Source organism: Colius striatus, chromosome 21 (genome assembly GCF_028858725.1).
Source record: "Colius striatus isolate bColStr4 chromosome 21, bColStr4.1.hap1, whole genome shotgun sequence".
NCBI lineage: Eukaryota > Metazoa > Chordata > Aves > Coliiformes > Coliidae > Colius > Colius striatus.
The window spans coordinates 7,681,296-7,698,576 of NC_084779.1; the positions used below are offsets into that span (position 1 = coordinate 7,681,296).

The 17,281-nt window shown below is 46.9% G+C and overlaps 2 protein-coding genes across 14 annotated transcripts in view; one reads left to right on the plus strand and one right to left on the minus strand.

Annotated features, from left to right (window-relative positions):
• TNFRSF4 (TNF receptor superfamily member 4) overlaps positions 1 to 17,281 on the minus strand; it is a 53,381-nt gene that overhangs the window by 12,389 nt on the left and 23,711 nt on the right. For 2 of the 13 annotated variants that reach the window (XM_062012738.1, XM_062012739.1), the window contains exons 14-17: positions 17,061 to 17,223; positions 14,406 to 14,497; positions 14,034 to 14,140; positions 13,768 to 13,925 (exon numbers count right to left, since the gene is read on the minus strand). The gene's annotated coding sequence lies outside the window, so the exon portion shown is untranslated. Of the gene's footprint in view, positions 1 to 5,425; positions 6,926 to 11,960; positions 12,117 to 12,579; positions 12,677 to 13,767; positions 13,926 to 14,033; positions 14,141 to 14,405; positions 14,498 to 17,060; positions 17,224 to 17,281 lie in introns of those variants that run through there. The other 11 variants (XM_062012741.1, XM_010203982.2, XM_062012736.1 and 8 more) reach the window with 11 other exon arrangements.
• Positions 387 to 16,377, plus strand: TTLL10 (tubulin tyrosine ligase like 10). Its single transcript, XM_062013269.1, has 12 exons — positions 387 to 489; positions 2,012 to 2,032; positions 3,815 to 3,962; positions 4,408 to 4,526; positions 5,204 to 5,324; positions 5,925 to 6,010; positions 6,195 to 6,366; positions 7,744 to 7,915; positions 9,927 to 10,067; positions 11,407 to 11,523; positions 15,376 to 15,469; positions 16,094 to 16,377. Exons 1-12 carry the CDS (start codon positions 387 to 389, stop codon positions 16,375 to 16,377), a joined length of 1,578 nt encoding a protein of 525 aa, XP_061869253.1.

Here is a 17,281-nt window from a genome sequence, read left to right on the forward strand (position 1 = left end):
GCAGCCAGCTACTTCAGGCAAATTTGGAAGGCAACCCAAAGCCTTCCTGGGGTGCAATCAATGGGAAAGAAGCAGAAAGAGCACAAAGATAAGATACAAAAGTGCTCAGATCCCCAGCACAGGCAGCAACAGGCTTATCACTAGAGACTAACCATGGAAGCTGTAGCTGGAAAGCAGAGCCTGGGTACTCCCAGATAAACAGCCAAGTCCAACTGAAGAGAGTCTGAAGAGATGAGAAAACTGCAGAAAAGAGAGGAAAACCAGCATCTACAGCAACAGAGCAAATGATAACAGAGAGAAAAAGACATCCTACAGCCTTTCCCAGGTGACTCATGAGGCTGGGAAAGTGCCTGACCATCACCTTTGCTTTTGCAGGCAAGGCTGAGATGGCCTCTGTGCCAACCAAGAGGAAGAAGGACACCAGAACCAAGAGGCGAGGAATTAGCCAACGCCAGGCTGGGTTCTTATCAGCTGACAGAGGTGAATCTTGTATCCTTGGTTTCAGCTATTAGTTGTGCTAAGTCCTATGACCTTACACTAGCCAAAGTGCTAGCCACTGAGGGGATAAATCCACATCATTTTCATCTGAAGCCTGTGCAAAGTCAAGCCCTTGGCTTCTAAACCAGTTCAAGACAAATCATTGATACTGGCTGACAAAGAGCTAGTGACAGTGGAACAGCTGATACTGCCAACCTCACTGCTGTTGGGAATGTGAAGAAAAATCCAAGCAGGCCCTTTGAAACAAAGCATTTGCAGTTGTAGGGAGATATAACCTGGCTGAAATGGCCCAGACCTCTCAATGGCAAAGGCAAGTGTGGTGTGTTTCTGATACAGTGCTTGTTGAGCTCAGCTCTGTGCACTGGCACTAAAAAAGATGTACTGGTTGGTTTCAAATGAAAACCTTTCCAACACAAAAGTAATCTTCAGGGCAATGCTTGTCTTTAGAAAGATCATTTCCCTTTCAGCTGTATTTCACCCCTGGGTTCTAGAGGAATTCATCAGCTGCTGCTCTGGTAAACCTTCCTTTCCTCGGGAAAGGGGAGGAGGAGGTTCTGTCTTCCAAGCTCTGTTTCCTTGCATTTGGTAGCAAATGACACAGAGCAGACTGCATCTCCCTGCCAGGGTGTTTATCCCTGTGTGCAGAGCTGAGATGAGACAGGAGCTGCCTCTGCAGACGCTGCCAACACACAGTTCCTTGAGAAGTTAACGAGGCGAGCTCACAATTGTCTCCAGCAATGCAATTTACTGTCTGCACCCAGCAAGGAGACAGCCTCTGTGTGGGCTCCCTGCAAGGCAATCATACTGCTTAACTTCATGCTGCTGTTTTATGTGAGGAGTTAGAAGGTTGTTTCCCTGGGGGCTCTCCTCCCCCCTTCCCATCACAAATACCTTTTGGGCAGAGAAAGGCTCTTTCCGTGTAGAACTGAGTTCAGATGCACAAACTCAGAGGCTGAAATATCCTCCCCTCTCTGCTGATTAGATGTGCAAGCCAAGCCAACCTGCCTCCTCTTTCCTAACAGCTCAAGCCCCAACAAGCATCTAATCCCACCTCTGACAAAATTCATGCAATCAGGCAGAGACAACCCCCTGCATCCCCGTTGCTGTTTAATAATTAGCCATCTAAGCATGCAAACAAATGAAGACTGAAGGGACTGATGCTTCAATCATCCATGTCAAAAGACTCAAAGAGATGAAGGTTCACCTTGAACACTGGGAGATTCCATAATTAGACAGAAAAGATGGCAAAAAGCACCCATCACCTGAATTTCAGTGGGTGTTCTGACTAATGCCAGCACCTCACTCATATTTCACGTGTCTCAGGATAAATGAGACTGTTTAAGGTTTATTTCTTGGCAATTCAGGCAAGCAGGGAGATGATAAAAGAGCTTACAGGATGCATGAATGAGCCATTAAGTGTTAAAAAGAGACAGATAAATATTTACACTCCCATATCAAAGAGCAACATGAGCAGCACCACAACACACCAGGCTGAGGTGGAAAAGAGCAGTAGCCGAAGGGGTGGCACCACTCTGTGCCACCCTTCATGAAATGCTTTGGGTCTGGGACAAAGCTGAGCTGTGCTGCTTCTCTGCATGTTGAATTCAATCTTGAATTTCCCTGAGGCTCCTGCATAAGGCATTAAATTAACTCTGGCTTTGAGCTGCCTGCAAAGGTCACCCAAAACATTCCACCGAGTCGCTCGTGGCCGTCTCTTCTAGAGGAAAAGGAGACAAGGAGACAGTGAGCAAAGAGCCAGGCACTGCTGTCTCCCAGAGAGCCCTCCCCAGTGCTGCTGCAACCAGCAAACACAGTCTGGGCTCCACAGAACCAGCCAGGGGCTGCTTGAAATCCTCTGTGGATCATCTCAGGTGGTGGCGAGGCACTGCAGGGGCAGAGTTCCCCATCACGGCTGCTGTGCCCTGGCTTGTTGCAACTGCTTGTTTACTATGTTCTATTGGTTTGTTTTGCTCTTCATTGAAGGAGGAAATTCCAGGCAGGAGTCCAGGGATTAGCACTGCTAATGCTGCAGTTTGTAAAGACACTTGGGTTTTCACTCTGAGAAGCTTTTGGTGCCAAGCACTCCCTGATACACAAGTCCTGCCTCAAAGAGTCTGCAACCGACTTCCTTCTATTCCAAAGCAAACTGGACCAGGAGTGGGAGCACTGGGAAATGCAGTAACTGCAGCACAGAGTCCAGCATGGGCTGCACCTGTGTTCATAGGTGGGGTGCAAAGGAGACATAAAACAAGTGCTTGTAAAATAGGAGAGATAACAACATCCAATAGCTTTGCTCCACTTCAGCCAAAGCAGTTTTGTCACTGGGACAGGAGGTTTGACTCACGTGGTTGCAGGATGGGCTATAAAACATAACAATAACCCAACAGTCCAAAGAGCAGACAGCTCCAGGCTTCTCACCTGCTTGGTTCCTGCTCCCACCTCAGCCCAGGGCGAACAGAACATGGACAGGGTGGAGTTTTTCTCCTATTCACAGGTTTCACTGTACCCAGAAGTTTCTCAGTGCAGTTTCTCAGCCCCTGGAAGTATTCAGCCTTGGTGTGTCTCCCACAGGTTTGGAGCCAGTGATGTGGGCATCAGTCTCCCAAATGCTTATAAATACACATCTACACATACATAACATAAGCAACAGAACCATTGCAAAGCTGACACAATGAGTTCCCAATTTGCAGCAGGTTGTTTCCCCTTCAGTCGTTGTCACCACTCTGTGGCTGCCTGTCAGAGAGACCTCAGAGCTGTCACATCCTGGCTTGTCAAAACTCCCACAGGCTTTAGCAGATTGAAGGAACACCTGTTTCAGTGTACAGTGGGGCTAACACTTTTTTAGGAGGCTCTTTCTGCCCTTCTCCCTGTGCAGCTCCACACCTCTCCAGACCTCTCAGTCAGTCAGACTCTGTCACAGCCACCCCCAGCTCTCCATCAGAACAGCTGGAACGATTTGGGCTCAGCCTTGGGCAGGACTGAGCCCCATACCTAGATATCTGAGGAAGAGCATTGCCAGACAAGGAATATTCCCTTCTACTACATATTTCATTATATTTCCCTCTGATTTTCACTTGGAACCTGCCACTAGGTTGCATGAGCAATAGCTGCTGAATTGTTTCAAAACAATGCCCCTACAATGGCCACAAAGCCACCTGAGGCTGTCCCTTATCCTCAGAAAACCAGGGGTTTTGTGTCTGTGACAGCAGGTTTGGTCAATGTGGATTTTAGGGACAAGGTCTCAGATCATCTAAAGTTTCTCCATCTCCAATTTTTCCAGCTACTTCTACCAACTCTGAAGTGAAGGCTGACAAAGCCAAGTCTAATGAGAACAGAGCCAAGTCTAATGAGAACAGAGCCCAGGGTAAGGCATGCCCTGAAGAAAAACAGCCAGAAGAAGTACCAAAAGTACCAAGGGGACCAGGACCATATTTTTACATCAGTGGATCCAATGGGGCTGATCTGTAAGTAGGTCCCCTCAGCAGACTCATCTGGACTGTACCATGACCATACATGAAGCCATGCAATGCTATCCATTATCCATTGGCCTCAAACAATTTGATCTCTGACACAAACAGCACTTCCCTTGCTCCTCACAGGAAAGGCTCCTTCATACTTTTATTCCATGGGTAACAGTTGCATCCTCACTGGGGATCCCCATCTGAAATGGTACAAGTTGGGATTGGAGCTGTTGAATCACAATGCTTTTGGCATCCTCAGTTACTCCCCTCACCCTCAGACCAGCAGGTTGATTAGCAGCCACTCTAATTAATGCTCCCCACCTTATTCCTCACCTTCTAGGCATGTCAGGTCAGTTCCACAGAGAAAACAACTGGGAGTTGATGGGCTATGTGCTAACTATTTGTTCCAGAAGCAATGGCACTTTGCTGTTCTGTTTCCCACGTGCAGTGTGAGCATCTACTGCAGGAGCAGGGGCTGGCAGCGTATCTATGACAACAGCAGAGAGGATTATGCACTGAAATGGTGTGGAATCAAGTGCCAAGAGACCTATTACCATTTCAAAGAAGGTAGAGCTGCCTGTGGGCCTCCAGTTGGGAAAGGGTGGTGGGAAAAAAACTTGAGAATGCTGCACTTGTGACTCCCAAGACAGAGAAGGTCACCTGGGGGTAGGAGAAACAGGTAACCTCGACTTCTTGGCAGATCTCAGAGCTGGATTGCCATGGTGATTAAAGAAAGGGGTTTAGCCAAGGAAAGAGCTTTGAGAGGAAAGATACCATTGAAGTGAGCTCAGTAGAGTAAAATGAGCAGCACAGAAGCTAAATCACTTTTGAAATGTGGTCCCTCCTCTTTGGGTTTGAGCACGGGCTGCAATGGGACTGTAGCTCAGGAACTGCTCAGGCACTGCTCCCAGCCTCACAGAGAGTAAAGCAAGCACAAGGTGAGTCACCCCACACATCCCAGGGCACAGCTACCTCTGTCTAGGGAGAAGAGTCACTGAAAGCCAAACTTCTCCAGAGTTACCAGAGTAACTTTGTGAATTGAACTCAGGCCTTGTCAGGGCATCCTGGATTCTCAGGGTCAGCTCTCCCACCAGCAAAGCATGAAAGCAAGGAGTCCCACAGCAATGCAATGCCTCTGGCTGGCACCCTCAGAACACTGGCCTTGCAGAACTAACACAAGGAGTCCAGATCCTGCTGCACAGGACTATGAGGGCAAGCTTTTGTCTTCTTTTTTCCTTTTACAGGTGAACAGCTTCTCTACCAGATCCCCAACAACAGAATCCTCACCAGTAAGATAGGGCTTTTGTGCTGCCTGAGGGAGCAACAGCAGATGATGAAAAGGATCCGTGGGAGCTCAAATCCCAAGTAAGAACTCTTTGAACCTTGACCAGAAACGTGCCAATGGAAAGTGAGAGCACATCAGCAAAGGACTCATTTCTTCTGGATGCATAACAGGGCTGGATACAAATTGTATGGGCTCTTAGTTCTTTCTTTTCAGAAGTACATACATCAGAGACAGAATTTCTCCTTTCTCTACAACTGGAGTTGCAGGAGTGCCAGGCCCCCCAAAGACAACACTCACAGTGATTCCCTTGGCTTTGCTCCATTGTCCTACTGGAAAGGCCACAGCTTCATGTACTATAGACAGTGTAAAAGTAAGACAGAAGCTTATTGCCCTTTCTGCTGCTTTATTTTCTGACCTACCACAAATGGCCATTCTGTTGGCTGCAGGTGTCTCAACCAGTGTTCAAAAAACTGAGCACATGAAGAATGTCTTAAGGCTAATGCATGTGCTTGAAAGCTTGTGGAATGAGGCAGGGAGAAAAAACCCCATGCAACAAACAAACAAGCAGGAAAAACCCCTGAAAGGTGCTGTTTCTTAAGTTTCCACTCACAAGCATCCTTGTGAAAGCAACTGGGGAAGGAACGTGTTGGGTTTCCAGCTTGTGTTTGTTTCTCCCACAGGTTACTGAAGATAGAGGAATTCTTCCCAGATTCCTTTCGCCTGGACTTGAAGGATGAGAGAAAAGCCTTTTTTGAGCTTTGCACAGGTGAATTGTCTTAGTCCCAGTGGCAACCCATTGGTACAGCTATGAAATGGTCACTGAAGGATACACACTAAGAATCACTTCTGTCTGTAATGCATGTGTATGCACACACACACACACCTTCAAGTGAGCAGTTTTGAGAGCCCACTGTGGGTGTTTCATACCACACACGTCCTTCTCTCTGCAGAGGAACAGATTTGGATCTGCAAACCAAGCTGCTCTAACCAAGGGAGAGGAATCTTCCTGCTGAAAAACCCAGCTGCTGTCAGCACCCTCCAAGCTGAGCTCCACAGCACTGAGGAATACCTGCTCAACAAGAGGGGACCATACAAAGCTCCCCCAGCAAGAATAGTGCAAAGGTAGAGCCTGGGAACTCAGGTGTGAGTAGTGTGCTTGATTAAGCACATCCTGCTTAATTGTCATCAAGCTTGATTAAGCACACTGGCCTCAGAGAGTTGAATTGTTCCCCACAGGTATTTAATGCCCATGAGATGGTTGTGAGAGAGGCTGTTTCTCTGGTTAGTCTGTCTTGCAGCCACGTTTCAGTCACTTCAAGGCAGATCTTTGTCATCAGGAAGATTTGAATTTACTGTTGTTGGGATATTTGGGAAGGACTTCCAAAGGCCAGAGGCTCCAGTTCCATGCAGGAGTTCTATGCATAAAGCCTTGTGTAGAGCAATTTCAATTAGATGGCCTGGATTTTCATACCAAGCTGTATTGTACAGCTGCAATATCTGTTCCATGCAACCTAAGGAAGCCTCCCAAACATCTCCTCAACTCTGCTTCCATGCTGCTAAAGTCTAGACTTCACTCCATCAGCAGGCACCAGGATTTTGGGTTGGGGTGCTTTCATTTTTCACTCTTTGCATGAAGAAAGGAACCCATGCAGGTTTTTCTTTGTAGAACATCCCCCCATTGCTAGAATGATGTGTGGAGGAACAGAACAGGAGAAAAAGGAACAGAAAAACAAGTCAGCAGAAGCCATGAGAACAGTTTCAGCCTCTGAACTTACTCACTGACCTCCTTTTGCCACAGTGTCCTTCCCTCCCTCAATGATGCATTAGCATCTGCTTAATGAGCACCTGAGGACCAGGGGCCTCAGACCAAGATGTGCCCTTTGACATGGACAAGGAGCAGCACCAGGGGAAGAAGTGATTGGACCCCATCTTAGATCATGGAATCATTTTGGTTGGAAAAGACCTTTAAGATCAATCAAGTCCAACCAGTAGCCATGTCATGACCTCACCTTGACTTCTGTTAGTGGGGAGCTTATGCTCTGGAGAAAGAGGCTCCCTTTCCCTCTGAAGACCATTGTTAGCATTTACTTTCACAGCATATCCTTGTTATCTATGTAGACATGCAGCAACCTTTGATGATAAAGGCAAACAATTCCCAGGTTACATCACTCTGGCAATAAAAGCAATGGTGCTGCAGGAAGGGCTCTTTGTGGCCAGATAGAAACTTTATTCTCCAGCAAATATTAGTAACTCTTTAATCATGTCCCACTCCCAGGGCTCAGCACACAGCTCCTGCTCCTCTTGAGCTGCTCTCACCATTTCTAGCCTTTCCTGCAGGCACCCTCTGATTGCCATTCACCCCAAAACCAGGGTCCAGAAAGGGACAAAGGGGGAGTTGTGTGGTGTGAAGTGAGCTGGCAGTGTGTTTGGTGTGAGCTTTGAGCTGCTGTGTACTCTGGGTGCCTGCTGCTGATGGCTGCTGAAATGCTGCTCCTACAGGTACATCCACCAGCCCCTGCTCCTGGGAGGGAGGAAGTTTGATGTCCGTTCCTATCTCCTCATTGCCTGCACAGCCCCCTATGTGGTGTTTTTTGCCCAGGGTTATGTCAGGTTGACCTGTGCCAATTATGATGCTGCTTCTGATGATCTGACTGTTCATCTGACCAATCAGGTAAAAAACCAGTCCTTCCATTCAGAAGAAGGGGAGGGAGTGGCTGACAGAGATGAGAAGCCAAAAAGATTTTGGAAAGGCTAGAAATAGCTTGTGCATGCAGAGCCCCTGCACCAGGGAACTGGGGTTCATGGTCAGTGACGGCAAAGAGGCTGAACAAAAGCAGCACCAGAACAGGTTCCATTCTCTGCTGTGGGCCTGTTCTCTGCTTAACCTGACAACTTCTCTCCCTGGCTCTCTGTTTCCTGCCATCATTCTCTCATGTATCTGTAGACCATAAGCTCCTTAGGGCAAGAAGCCTTTGATTGCACCTAGCACAAAGGAGCCTTAATCTTGGCTAAGGATTTTGCTCATCCTGTTGTGCTGATATCATTACTGTATTTAAGATGCAGATGTGTTCTCCAAGAGCCATTAGTCTTTATCTTACTTTGTCTTGCTTCTCAAACGACAGCTCTAACAGAATGAGGCTCCTCTGGCTTGTAGCCCTGTACATCTCTGATCGTGCAGAAGCCTGCCTTGCTCAGATCCACCAGAGTTTTAACTTCCAATGAGGCCCTTCAGTAAGAACCAGCCCCAGCGAAAGAGAATCAGAAGCAGGAAAACAGTTTGCTTTTAAAGCCCTTCTCTGCTCCCAGGGTCACCCTGTGTTCTGGGAACCAGCAAAACACACAGCAGAGAGGTACCAGCCCGCTTCAGTTGGAGTTTTACAGTTCCTGCAGCAGAGCAGATGATAGCTGCTTCCTGCAATACATGTTATTATCAGCAGGGCACTTGTTTTCCTGGAATAGTTTGTTTGCTCAGCTAGAGAGCTATCCACAGGGGAATTCAGGTGCTGGGGTAGGATCCTGTGGCACAAGGGATATTAAACAAAGGACAGGTGTTTGTTAGCAGAACATAAATGATCTGAGTTCCTGCTGGGAGGAGCGAAATGAAATTGAGGAGGGGCTGGTCATGGGACAGACTGCTTCACGTTACAGTTGATTCTGCCTTCCTCCCCTTTCACCCCTCCTGGAATCAGCCATTCTCCTGCTGTATTTCCAAAAGCAGAGGCAGCATCATTAACCAGCAGCTCTGCAACCTCCCAGTGACCATCCCCCAGAAGGAGCTGCAGCCAAGCCCAGCTGGTTCACAGGGAAAAGGGACTTTCCTTTGACTGAACAGTGTCAATACCCCATAAACTCCAACTGACAGAGCAATTAATGAGACTGTGGAAGCCAGAAGCCCTCACTTGGGCTTCCTGTAGGGACACATCCATCCATCTCTCCCAGATGTACTCTCCTCTAGGTGAGTACTAGGCACACAGACACTAGAACTGGTTTTAGTCTGAAGAATATCATGACTATGACTTGATAGCCCTGGCTGCCAGCCCCTGATCCATATCATACACACAGAGAGAAAACACTGCTTTGTGTCTCTGTCTCTTTAGCATCCACGTGGGTCAGGCACATTCCTGCCCATGGCAGTGTTGTACAATGGCAGTTGGGACATTCACTCAGGTTCAGCTCAGCTAGGGAGGGGCTCTATTCCCTCCACCTCTCTCACTTCATCTTGGGGTTCTCCCCAACTCCAGATGCTTGGAACAACTCAGGGTAGTTGGATATTTGCTGAAGCATCTCTCTTGTGAGGAAAGGCTGGGAGCCCTGGGACTGTTTGGAGAAGGCTGAGAGGGGAGCTCCTCAATGCTGATCAATATCTAAAGGGCTGGTGGGGAGAGGATGGGGCCAGTGTTTGTTCTGTGGTGGCCAGTGACAGGACAAGAGGTGATGGACATCAGTTGGAACACAACAAGTGCCCCTGGAACATGAGGAGAAAGTCCTTTGGTGCTGAGGTGAGGGAGCCCTGGCCCAGGCTGCCCAGGGAGGGTGTGGAGGCTCCTCAGGAGGTTTCCAACCCCACCTGGACACGTTCCTGTGCCCCCCGAGCCACTCTGGGATTCTGTGAAGGTGGCTCCCAGTTCCTCCTCACTGACAGAAATCTAATCCTCCCTTTGCTCTGTTTCCCCACCCCTCAGTACATGCAGAAGAAGAACTCCCTGTACAGCCAGGTGAAAGAGGAGACAGTTTGGGGCATGGAGCACTTCAACAGCTACGTGAATGAGAAGCTCAGAGAAGCCAATGGCCTCCCCAAAGACTGGGCTTTAACTGTGTTTACTGTAAGTGCAAGCAAGTGTATGGTGGGCATAATTAGTGTGACAGGAATAACTTGTCAGTCCACTGGAGCCCCCAAGGAACCAGGCACAGAGTGAGAAGGTTTTGATGGTCCCATGGAAACCGTTTATCTGCAGAGGTTAAACACAGAAATGAAGACACAAAGGGGTTTGTTTTAATGAAGTGCTCAAATAGTTGAGCCAGAGAACATGAATGTAATGCTAGCTATAAAAATGCACTTATGGTCTTCGTGTTCCTGACCTAACACTGTGGCCCAGCATTCAAAAATCAAGTAACCATTAGAGAGCTCTGCAGCCTGACAGGTCACAGCCTGAAAAGGGATTACACTGTCTGTGGCCTCTTTCCTGTCTGACTCAGTCTCACCATCCACTTTGTCTAGTTTTGCCACAGGAAAGCCATGTCAGAGCTTTAGATCTTCTCCTATCACAGAGATAAGACTCAGCTGGCTTGGTTTCTTACTATCTTCCTGTCTCACTGAAGAATCAAAGTGAAGAAATTCTCTGAGACTTCATTTCATCAGCCTGAGTCTAATGATGATGCATCAGACCCTTTGTGTCTTCACTTGTGTGCTTAGCATCTGCAGATAAATGGTTACCAGGGGGCCATCAGGGATTAGAAGATTCTCTACATGACTTGCTGGGGTGAAAATGAAAAGGCCAGAAGATACAGCTTTCTCAGGGTAACTTTAGAAATCTTGTCATTTAAAGCCAAATGCAAAGGGAGGGAAAAAAGGCTGGAGACTTTGTTAAAATAGCTTTTTGTTGAGCACAACAGCTCAGAAACAAATCCAGCTGAACTGGCCAAGTTTCTCAGGGGATCAGGAACTTTTCAGCCAATTTGATGGGGTCTCTCTTCAAGCAGAAATTCCCCCACTGTGCATTTCAGCTCCAAACTCAGCATCACCTACTGCAGGTCACTGTAACTCACCCAGCTTCTTTAAAACACTACACCCAGCAGAGCTGTGAGGGGCTTGTGAGTCATCACTGTCAGAAATGGCTGTGTTCAGCTCACATCAAGGTGCCCCCATGGGGGGAAAGGAAAGAGCACTGCTAAAAATTCTGCAGACTGCTCATTCTGAGGAAGGGCCAAGGTTCCTTCACACACCACTGCAGAGGTCTGGAGAGGTCATGAGGGGTTTTGGTAAACTCCAAGTGGACAGACAGTTGGTCTCCAAAATGTAACATCCTCTCAAGTCTAGAGAGGAGCTCTGCTGGCAGCAGGGGAAGGAAAAATGTCCCTAAGAGCACACCTACAACTTAAAGAGGCTCCTGTATTCTTGGTTGTCACAATGGTCATTTCAGTGTTCCCTGACTTGTTTCTCAGCAAAGGATGCAGCAGATCATGTTGCAGTGCTTCCTGGCAGCCAAGCACAAACTGGACTGCAAACTGGGCTACTTCGACCTCATGGGCTGTGACTTTCTAATTGATGAGAACTTTAAGGTACAGATCCAATATCTTCAAACACTAACTGTGATACTGGCCAGATGTCTCATGCCAGCAGTAGGGCACAGGCTCTGGTGCTAGGAATTAAATGGAGCAGTCAGTGAGTTATGAAGTGCAGGATTCCCTTTTCATCTCCAGCATCAAGACATGGCACCTCTGCTGCCTTGCATGTTCACTGCAGAGAAAGCCTGGCATTGGCAGCTCAGCATGGGGAGAAAAGTGTTCACTGCAAGTGGAAGTGTCCTGTGCAGAGTTCTCACAGGGAGGTGGAGTTGAGAGTGAAAAATGGGGGAATTTGAATGGCCCCTCAGTTTCTCCAGAAACCAAACATGCCAGATGATCAGGCAGCATAACTCAGTGTGCAATGCCTCTCACATCACAGGAAGTACACTGATTTACACTAGCTGAGTATCCAAAGGCAACAAAGAACTCACCCTCACCATGCTGAAGAATCAGTCAGTACCAATTCAGATGTCAGCATCAGCATCTCCACGTGCACTGTAGGTTCACCATTTAGCTACAGGTCAGCTCACAGAGTCTGTAAAATCTGCTAGAATTACAGCTCAAACTTGTAAAGAGTGAATGAAGCTCTGACAAGAAAAGCCAGAAGAAAGGGAAAGGGAAATGTTAAATGCAGTGATTGAGGTGCTTTCAATGCAGAAACACCTGGCCTAAGCATAACAGAAAGCCATCTGGCAGATTCTGCTGCTGCTAAAGCAGAAAGGAACTCAAAGATACTCCAGCAAAGGGCAGTGGGAACAGCAAACCCTATGAAAGAATGGAATTAATGTATGCAGGAGTGGGTAAGGCACCCAAACAATAGGCTCCTTTGTCCAGGAAGTCAATGGCAAGGGAGAGTCAAGGCAAAGACACAGAAAGTGGCGTGTCTCAGATTTCAGTGGGAAGCGTTGCCCAGGCTGGCACAGCAGGCCCTGCTGGGCACACTCTGAGTACAACAGAAGATCCAGGATCACTCTGTCCTGGCAATTCCTACTTGGCAAGTTCAAAACTTCATCCCTGAGAGACCATCACACCCCTGTGTGTTTTACTTACGGAGAGATAAACAAGATCTTGACAAGTACTATCTGTAAGAATGATGAGGATTTCTGGGCACTCAGTGGTGACACAGTCAGTTGGAATCTGGCACTTCCTATTGAGAGGGAGTAATGTGGAAATGTAGCCATTTGGTTAGCATTGGTTTCTCCATGTTTTCTTGTCCCTGCCAGGGAGCAACAAACCCACTCTTTTCCTGCTGCAGTGCTGCACTGAGAGACTCCTGTACACCTCCTGCAGTCAGCTTCAACCCACAGCTAATGCTGCTCAGAGCAGCAACCTCCCAGTTTTCTGTGAGCTGACATGAAAATCCCTGCTTTGAAGTCTTGTCCTCTCCACCTGTGACACACAACAGCCTTATTCTCCCTGACATCCTACTTCACAACACATATAGAATCTACTTTATGCTGGTATGTTCAGTCCTGCAGCTTGCCATGCCTTTCCCCTCTTCCTTACTTGTCTGGGATAGAAACGCCCCCAGCATCATTCCTAATGGTTCTTGAAGGCCCTGCAGCATCCCCACTCAGTCTTTGGAGGGTGTTTTTCCTGTCTCAAAGTTCTTAGAAGCACAGACCATGAAAGCAGGGCCTGCTGAGAAGCCACAGCTTTCTGTAGAGCTTTGCATATTCATTGCTAAGCTGAGAAAAGAATTAAGTACTTTAAGAGCAGAGGGAGTGAAAGTGATGGATGTGTTTTGGCTGCTGCTGGCTTTTTTTTCCCCCTACTGTTTTCTGGAGCTTCTTTGTGCTGCATTGTAAATGCCTAAGTCACTACACAGCTTAGGACAGTGTCATTTAAATGCTCAAGGAACCTGTTTTTCAGAAGGCATTTCATCAGCCATGCAAAAGGGCTTCTCTCCATGGGAATGCTGGGAAGACAGATGTGTACATTTTTTATCAGCCATAAAGGGATTCAGCTATATATCAGCAGAGAACAGACGGAACACAGACAAGCCATCTGCCAATTTGTGATAGATGTACATAAAGGTACACAACACAGCTCCCCAGTTAATGCAGGGATGGTTCCTTTGCTTTTCCCTCACCCTGGGAATATGAGGTACCACATGGATACTGTCTGGAGACCTGGTTGTGCCCACCCCAGGCCATGGTGGTGTGAAATGCAGGACCTGGCTGCAGTCAAGTTCAAGAATTATGGACTCATCCTACTATGTAAAGTTGATAAGCCTACCTGTGATGTCTTGACAGAGCAAGTTGAAGATGTGACAGGACATGGAGTTGCACTGGCAGGCTGCAGGGAGAGACCTCTTCATCTCCCAGAAATACCCAGAGCAGCACTTCTGACCACAGGCACAGGGCAGTCATCGTTCCTGTTAGCACTTGAAAAGCCTAAAGATAAAGGATGGCCCATGATTAGGAAGCCATGAGCAGATGTTCTGGGGTTTGGTTTCCTCTCTTTAATCGTGTTTGCCAGGAAATGTGGAGCAAGGCACCTACATGTCAGAGGCAGGGAGAAGCACAGGAACTGCATTCTACATGGAATGTCTGTGAAAATCAAGGATATTCACACAGATAAGGTGAAGCTGGCTTTATTCTCTCTGCTTCTAAAATAGAACAAAGGGCATTTATTAACTTGCCTGGGTTGCTGAAAAGTTAAGAGCATATAAAAACAGAGACATTCAGACAGTATAATCATGGGGAAGATGAACAGCCTGAGAGAAATCACAGGGAACTTTCTCCCTGTCGCTTTTATTTGTTTCTAAGCAGAAGAAACCAAAACCTAATGGAGACAATGATGAAGGTTCAACAGAGTTTGTCTGTCAGCACCAAATCTGGTGAACTTTTAAGAGAAAAAAAAAGAACACTTACTGAGAAGAGTTTGCCAAGAAAAATGTATGAAACTGAGGTGCCCTCTGTTGGCTTCTGCAAAGCAAGTTTCCTTGAGCAGCTGTTCCACCTCTCTGGAAAAAGAAGATGGTTCACTGCCTTCACTTATCAGTCTTTTCATTTGCTTAATAAAATATTTCAAAGAAAGTGCCAAAGTGAAGGCCACCCCATTGCCAAACCCCACCACTTCACATTCATTTCACATTCTGCTGCTTCAGAACATTCATTAATTCATTCATTCTTAAAAAAAAGATCAATTAAAGGGGAATAAAATCCTCCTGGAGCTGTTCCATGATTAAATAGCCTTCCTTATAAAACACTGACTAGTCACTACTTGTGTTATACACAGGGTGCAGCACCATGTGCTAAAGGCAGGGAGTCAACAGCTGAGTTTCACTAGAAGGAAAAGGGATGGTAAACAGAACCTCATGCAAGTCAATTGTTTGGTTTCATACACATTTGTAACTGGGCCATCCCATTCTGTGGCTTGTGGATTCACACCCTGCCATTCCAAAGGGAAATGGAGATGAGACTAGTAGAGATATGTAAAATTAGCCTCTGACATGGCTTTGACCTGAAACTAAAGGTTCCCCAGGAAACCAAGGGCTCATGAAAAACTCAGTCCTGGGTTTGCTTAGTTGCCATCCTGTGTCCACCTCAAATCAAAATGATTCCTAGGTTCCTTAGAGCTTTCTGTTAAGTGACACAGTGCCTTTAAACACCTACAGAGCAAGAGTTTAGCAAAGAGCATCAGCTGGAGACACACAAAACGGGGCAGTGTTGTTCTCAAGCAGGTCAATGTCTGCAAAAAGGGATTTGAATTCATTCAGTCCCTGTGAAGACCCTGCCCTGCCTGCATTCTCTGTTAAGAGATTTGCTTTCCTGAGTAATAAAAACACATTCCTCTAAGAAGACCCAGCCTAGCTTCCTGATTGCTGTTCATCTTTCCTAGGTCTGGCTTCTGGAGATGAATTCAAACCCAGCACTTCATACCAACTGCAAAGTCTTGAGAGACATCATCCCAACTGTAGTCTACGAGAGTCTTGGTAAGTGACCCAGCCACAGTGTGGCCAGCAGCAGACAGTCATATCTCTCTCCATTGCTTGTCATGGGGAAAATCTCTGTTTATATCAGTTACAGGTCCACAGCAATCTTTGAATAAAGATATCTCACTGCTGAGTTCATAAGCAACTTAGAGGGCACTGAAAGTTCTAATCCATTGTCTTTTTAGCCATGCACTCATTAGGAAGAAAGCAGTGGTTAAGGGTTCTTTTTGGTTAGAATGATTTTAAAGAATGTTTCCTTATGTATTTGTGTCCAAAAGGCTACATTTCAGGACACTCTCCTATCAACTCAACCTGCACATTTTTCTCATGCCTCTTGTTCTGAATGTACAGGGATTTCAGCTGGTTTGTACAACGTGCCTTAAGGGCCATGGCAGCTCTTAAATGCCAGTGTACCCCACTGTACTTCACAGATATAACTGGGTTGTATCAGCTACACAAAGACCAAAAAAATCCTTCTGTAGTGTGACAGACATTGACAGAACTGCTCCCAGCTGGGGGATCAAAATCTCTCTCATCCCTGATTTTCTGTGATATCACTGAAACTCGGCTCTATTTCAGCATCACAGTGTTTAAACCATCTCATAACTGCATCTTCTTTTCCAGATTTGGTTCTGGAGGTTTTCAACAAGAGCCTCAAAGGCCAGAGTGTTCTGCCTTTGAGGTCACTTCACCGTTTTGTGCTTCTCTATCATGAGGATGCTGCAAACCCTGGGCAGAAACAACCCTCAAAGCTCAGCACTGGCTTGTGTAGAGGCAGATATCTGCAGCCACACACAGGCACGACCAGCCACTTTGCTCAGAGCCCTGCCAAAGTGCTGGTGAACTCTTCCAAGAAGCCTGATGGCTCTAGAAAAAAGGTTGTGTCGTTGTCCAGAAAGAATTGCTAGCAAACTGTCTTAACTATGCTGCACATGCAGCTCTTTGTCCATCGTGGGACAGAGCAAGAGTGTTCTCCCAAGTTCAGAAGACATAAAAATAAAATGCTAAACTTGAGCCATCTGTGCATGTCCAGATCATTTTCACCTCCTGTGAACAAACAGGCATCAACCTCCACTGGCAAACTAGAAGTAGTTGGCCTTTCTGCATCCATAATGTCTCTCTTCTGGTGAGTCATAAAGGGAATGGCATGAACAGAGGGAAACAGAGGCAGCTTTCAAAGTGGACAGGGTTTTTCAGGGATGTGTAGAGCACAGGCTGGAACTGAGCAGTGTTCCTTGAGGAAGCTGTGGCTGGAAACTCGCTACACACAAATTGAAGCTGCTGCTCCATGCTCCCGAGGGACCTGAGAAACGTTACTGGTTGGTTTTGCTCCTGGATGTTAAAAACAAATTCAGTATCTGTAAAAACCAAATGAAATTTCCTCTCAAGTCACAGGAGCAAACGCTTGGCACAAGCAACACGCTGCAGCACCCCCGAGGGTCACAAGATGGCAGGATTACACAGCTCCTGGGAGCAAACACCCAGCTCTGCCTTCAAAAGTTTGCCCGTGTCCTGGCATGCTCAGGTTCCCGTAGGGTTAACAATCAACTGGAAAGAAAGCTTGTCTTTCCCCTTTCCTTAATGTACTTACTAACAGTTCTGCCAAGGCTTCCTCTGTTTTAAACAACCCAGTCTGTGTCCCTGATGTCTAGCATGGCATAAGCTGTTGGTTTGGTCAGCCACTGCCTTCCTCTGCAATGACAGTGCAGCTCTTGGTGGTCAACAATCCCTTTTCTACAGCTTTTCTTCCCTGCCTAAATGAAGAAGATATGTTAATCCTGGAAGCTTTCACAAACCAAAACTCATTGCTGT

Bases quoted from the DNA above. Each gene is read 5' to 3' on its own strand.
- TTLL10 (XM_062013269.1), top strand. From the start codon at position 387: ATGGCCTCTGTGCCAACCAAGAGGAAGAAGGACACCAGAACCAAGAGG. The intron at 7,916-9,926 runs GTAAAAAACCAG...CCCACCCCTCAG, and splicing joins CTGTTCATCTGACCAATCAG to TACATGCAGAAGAAGAACTC. The intron at 11,524-15,375 runs GTACAGATCCAA...CATCTTTCCTAG, and splicing joins TAATTGATGAGAACTTTAAG to GTCTGGCTTCTGGAGATGAA.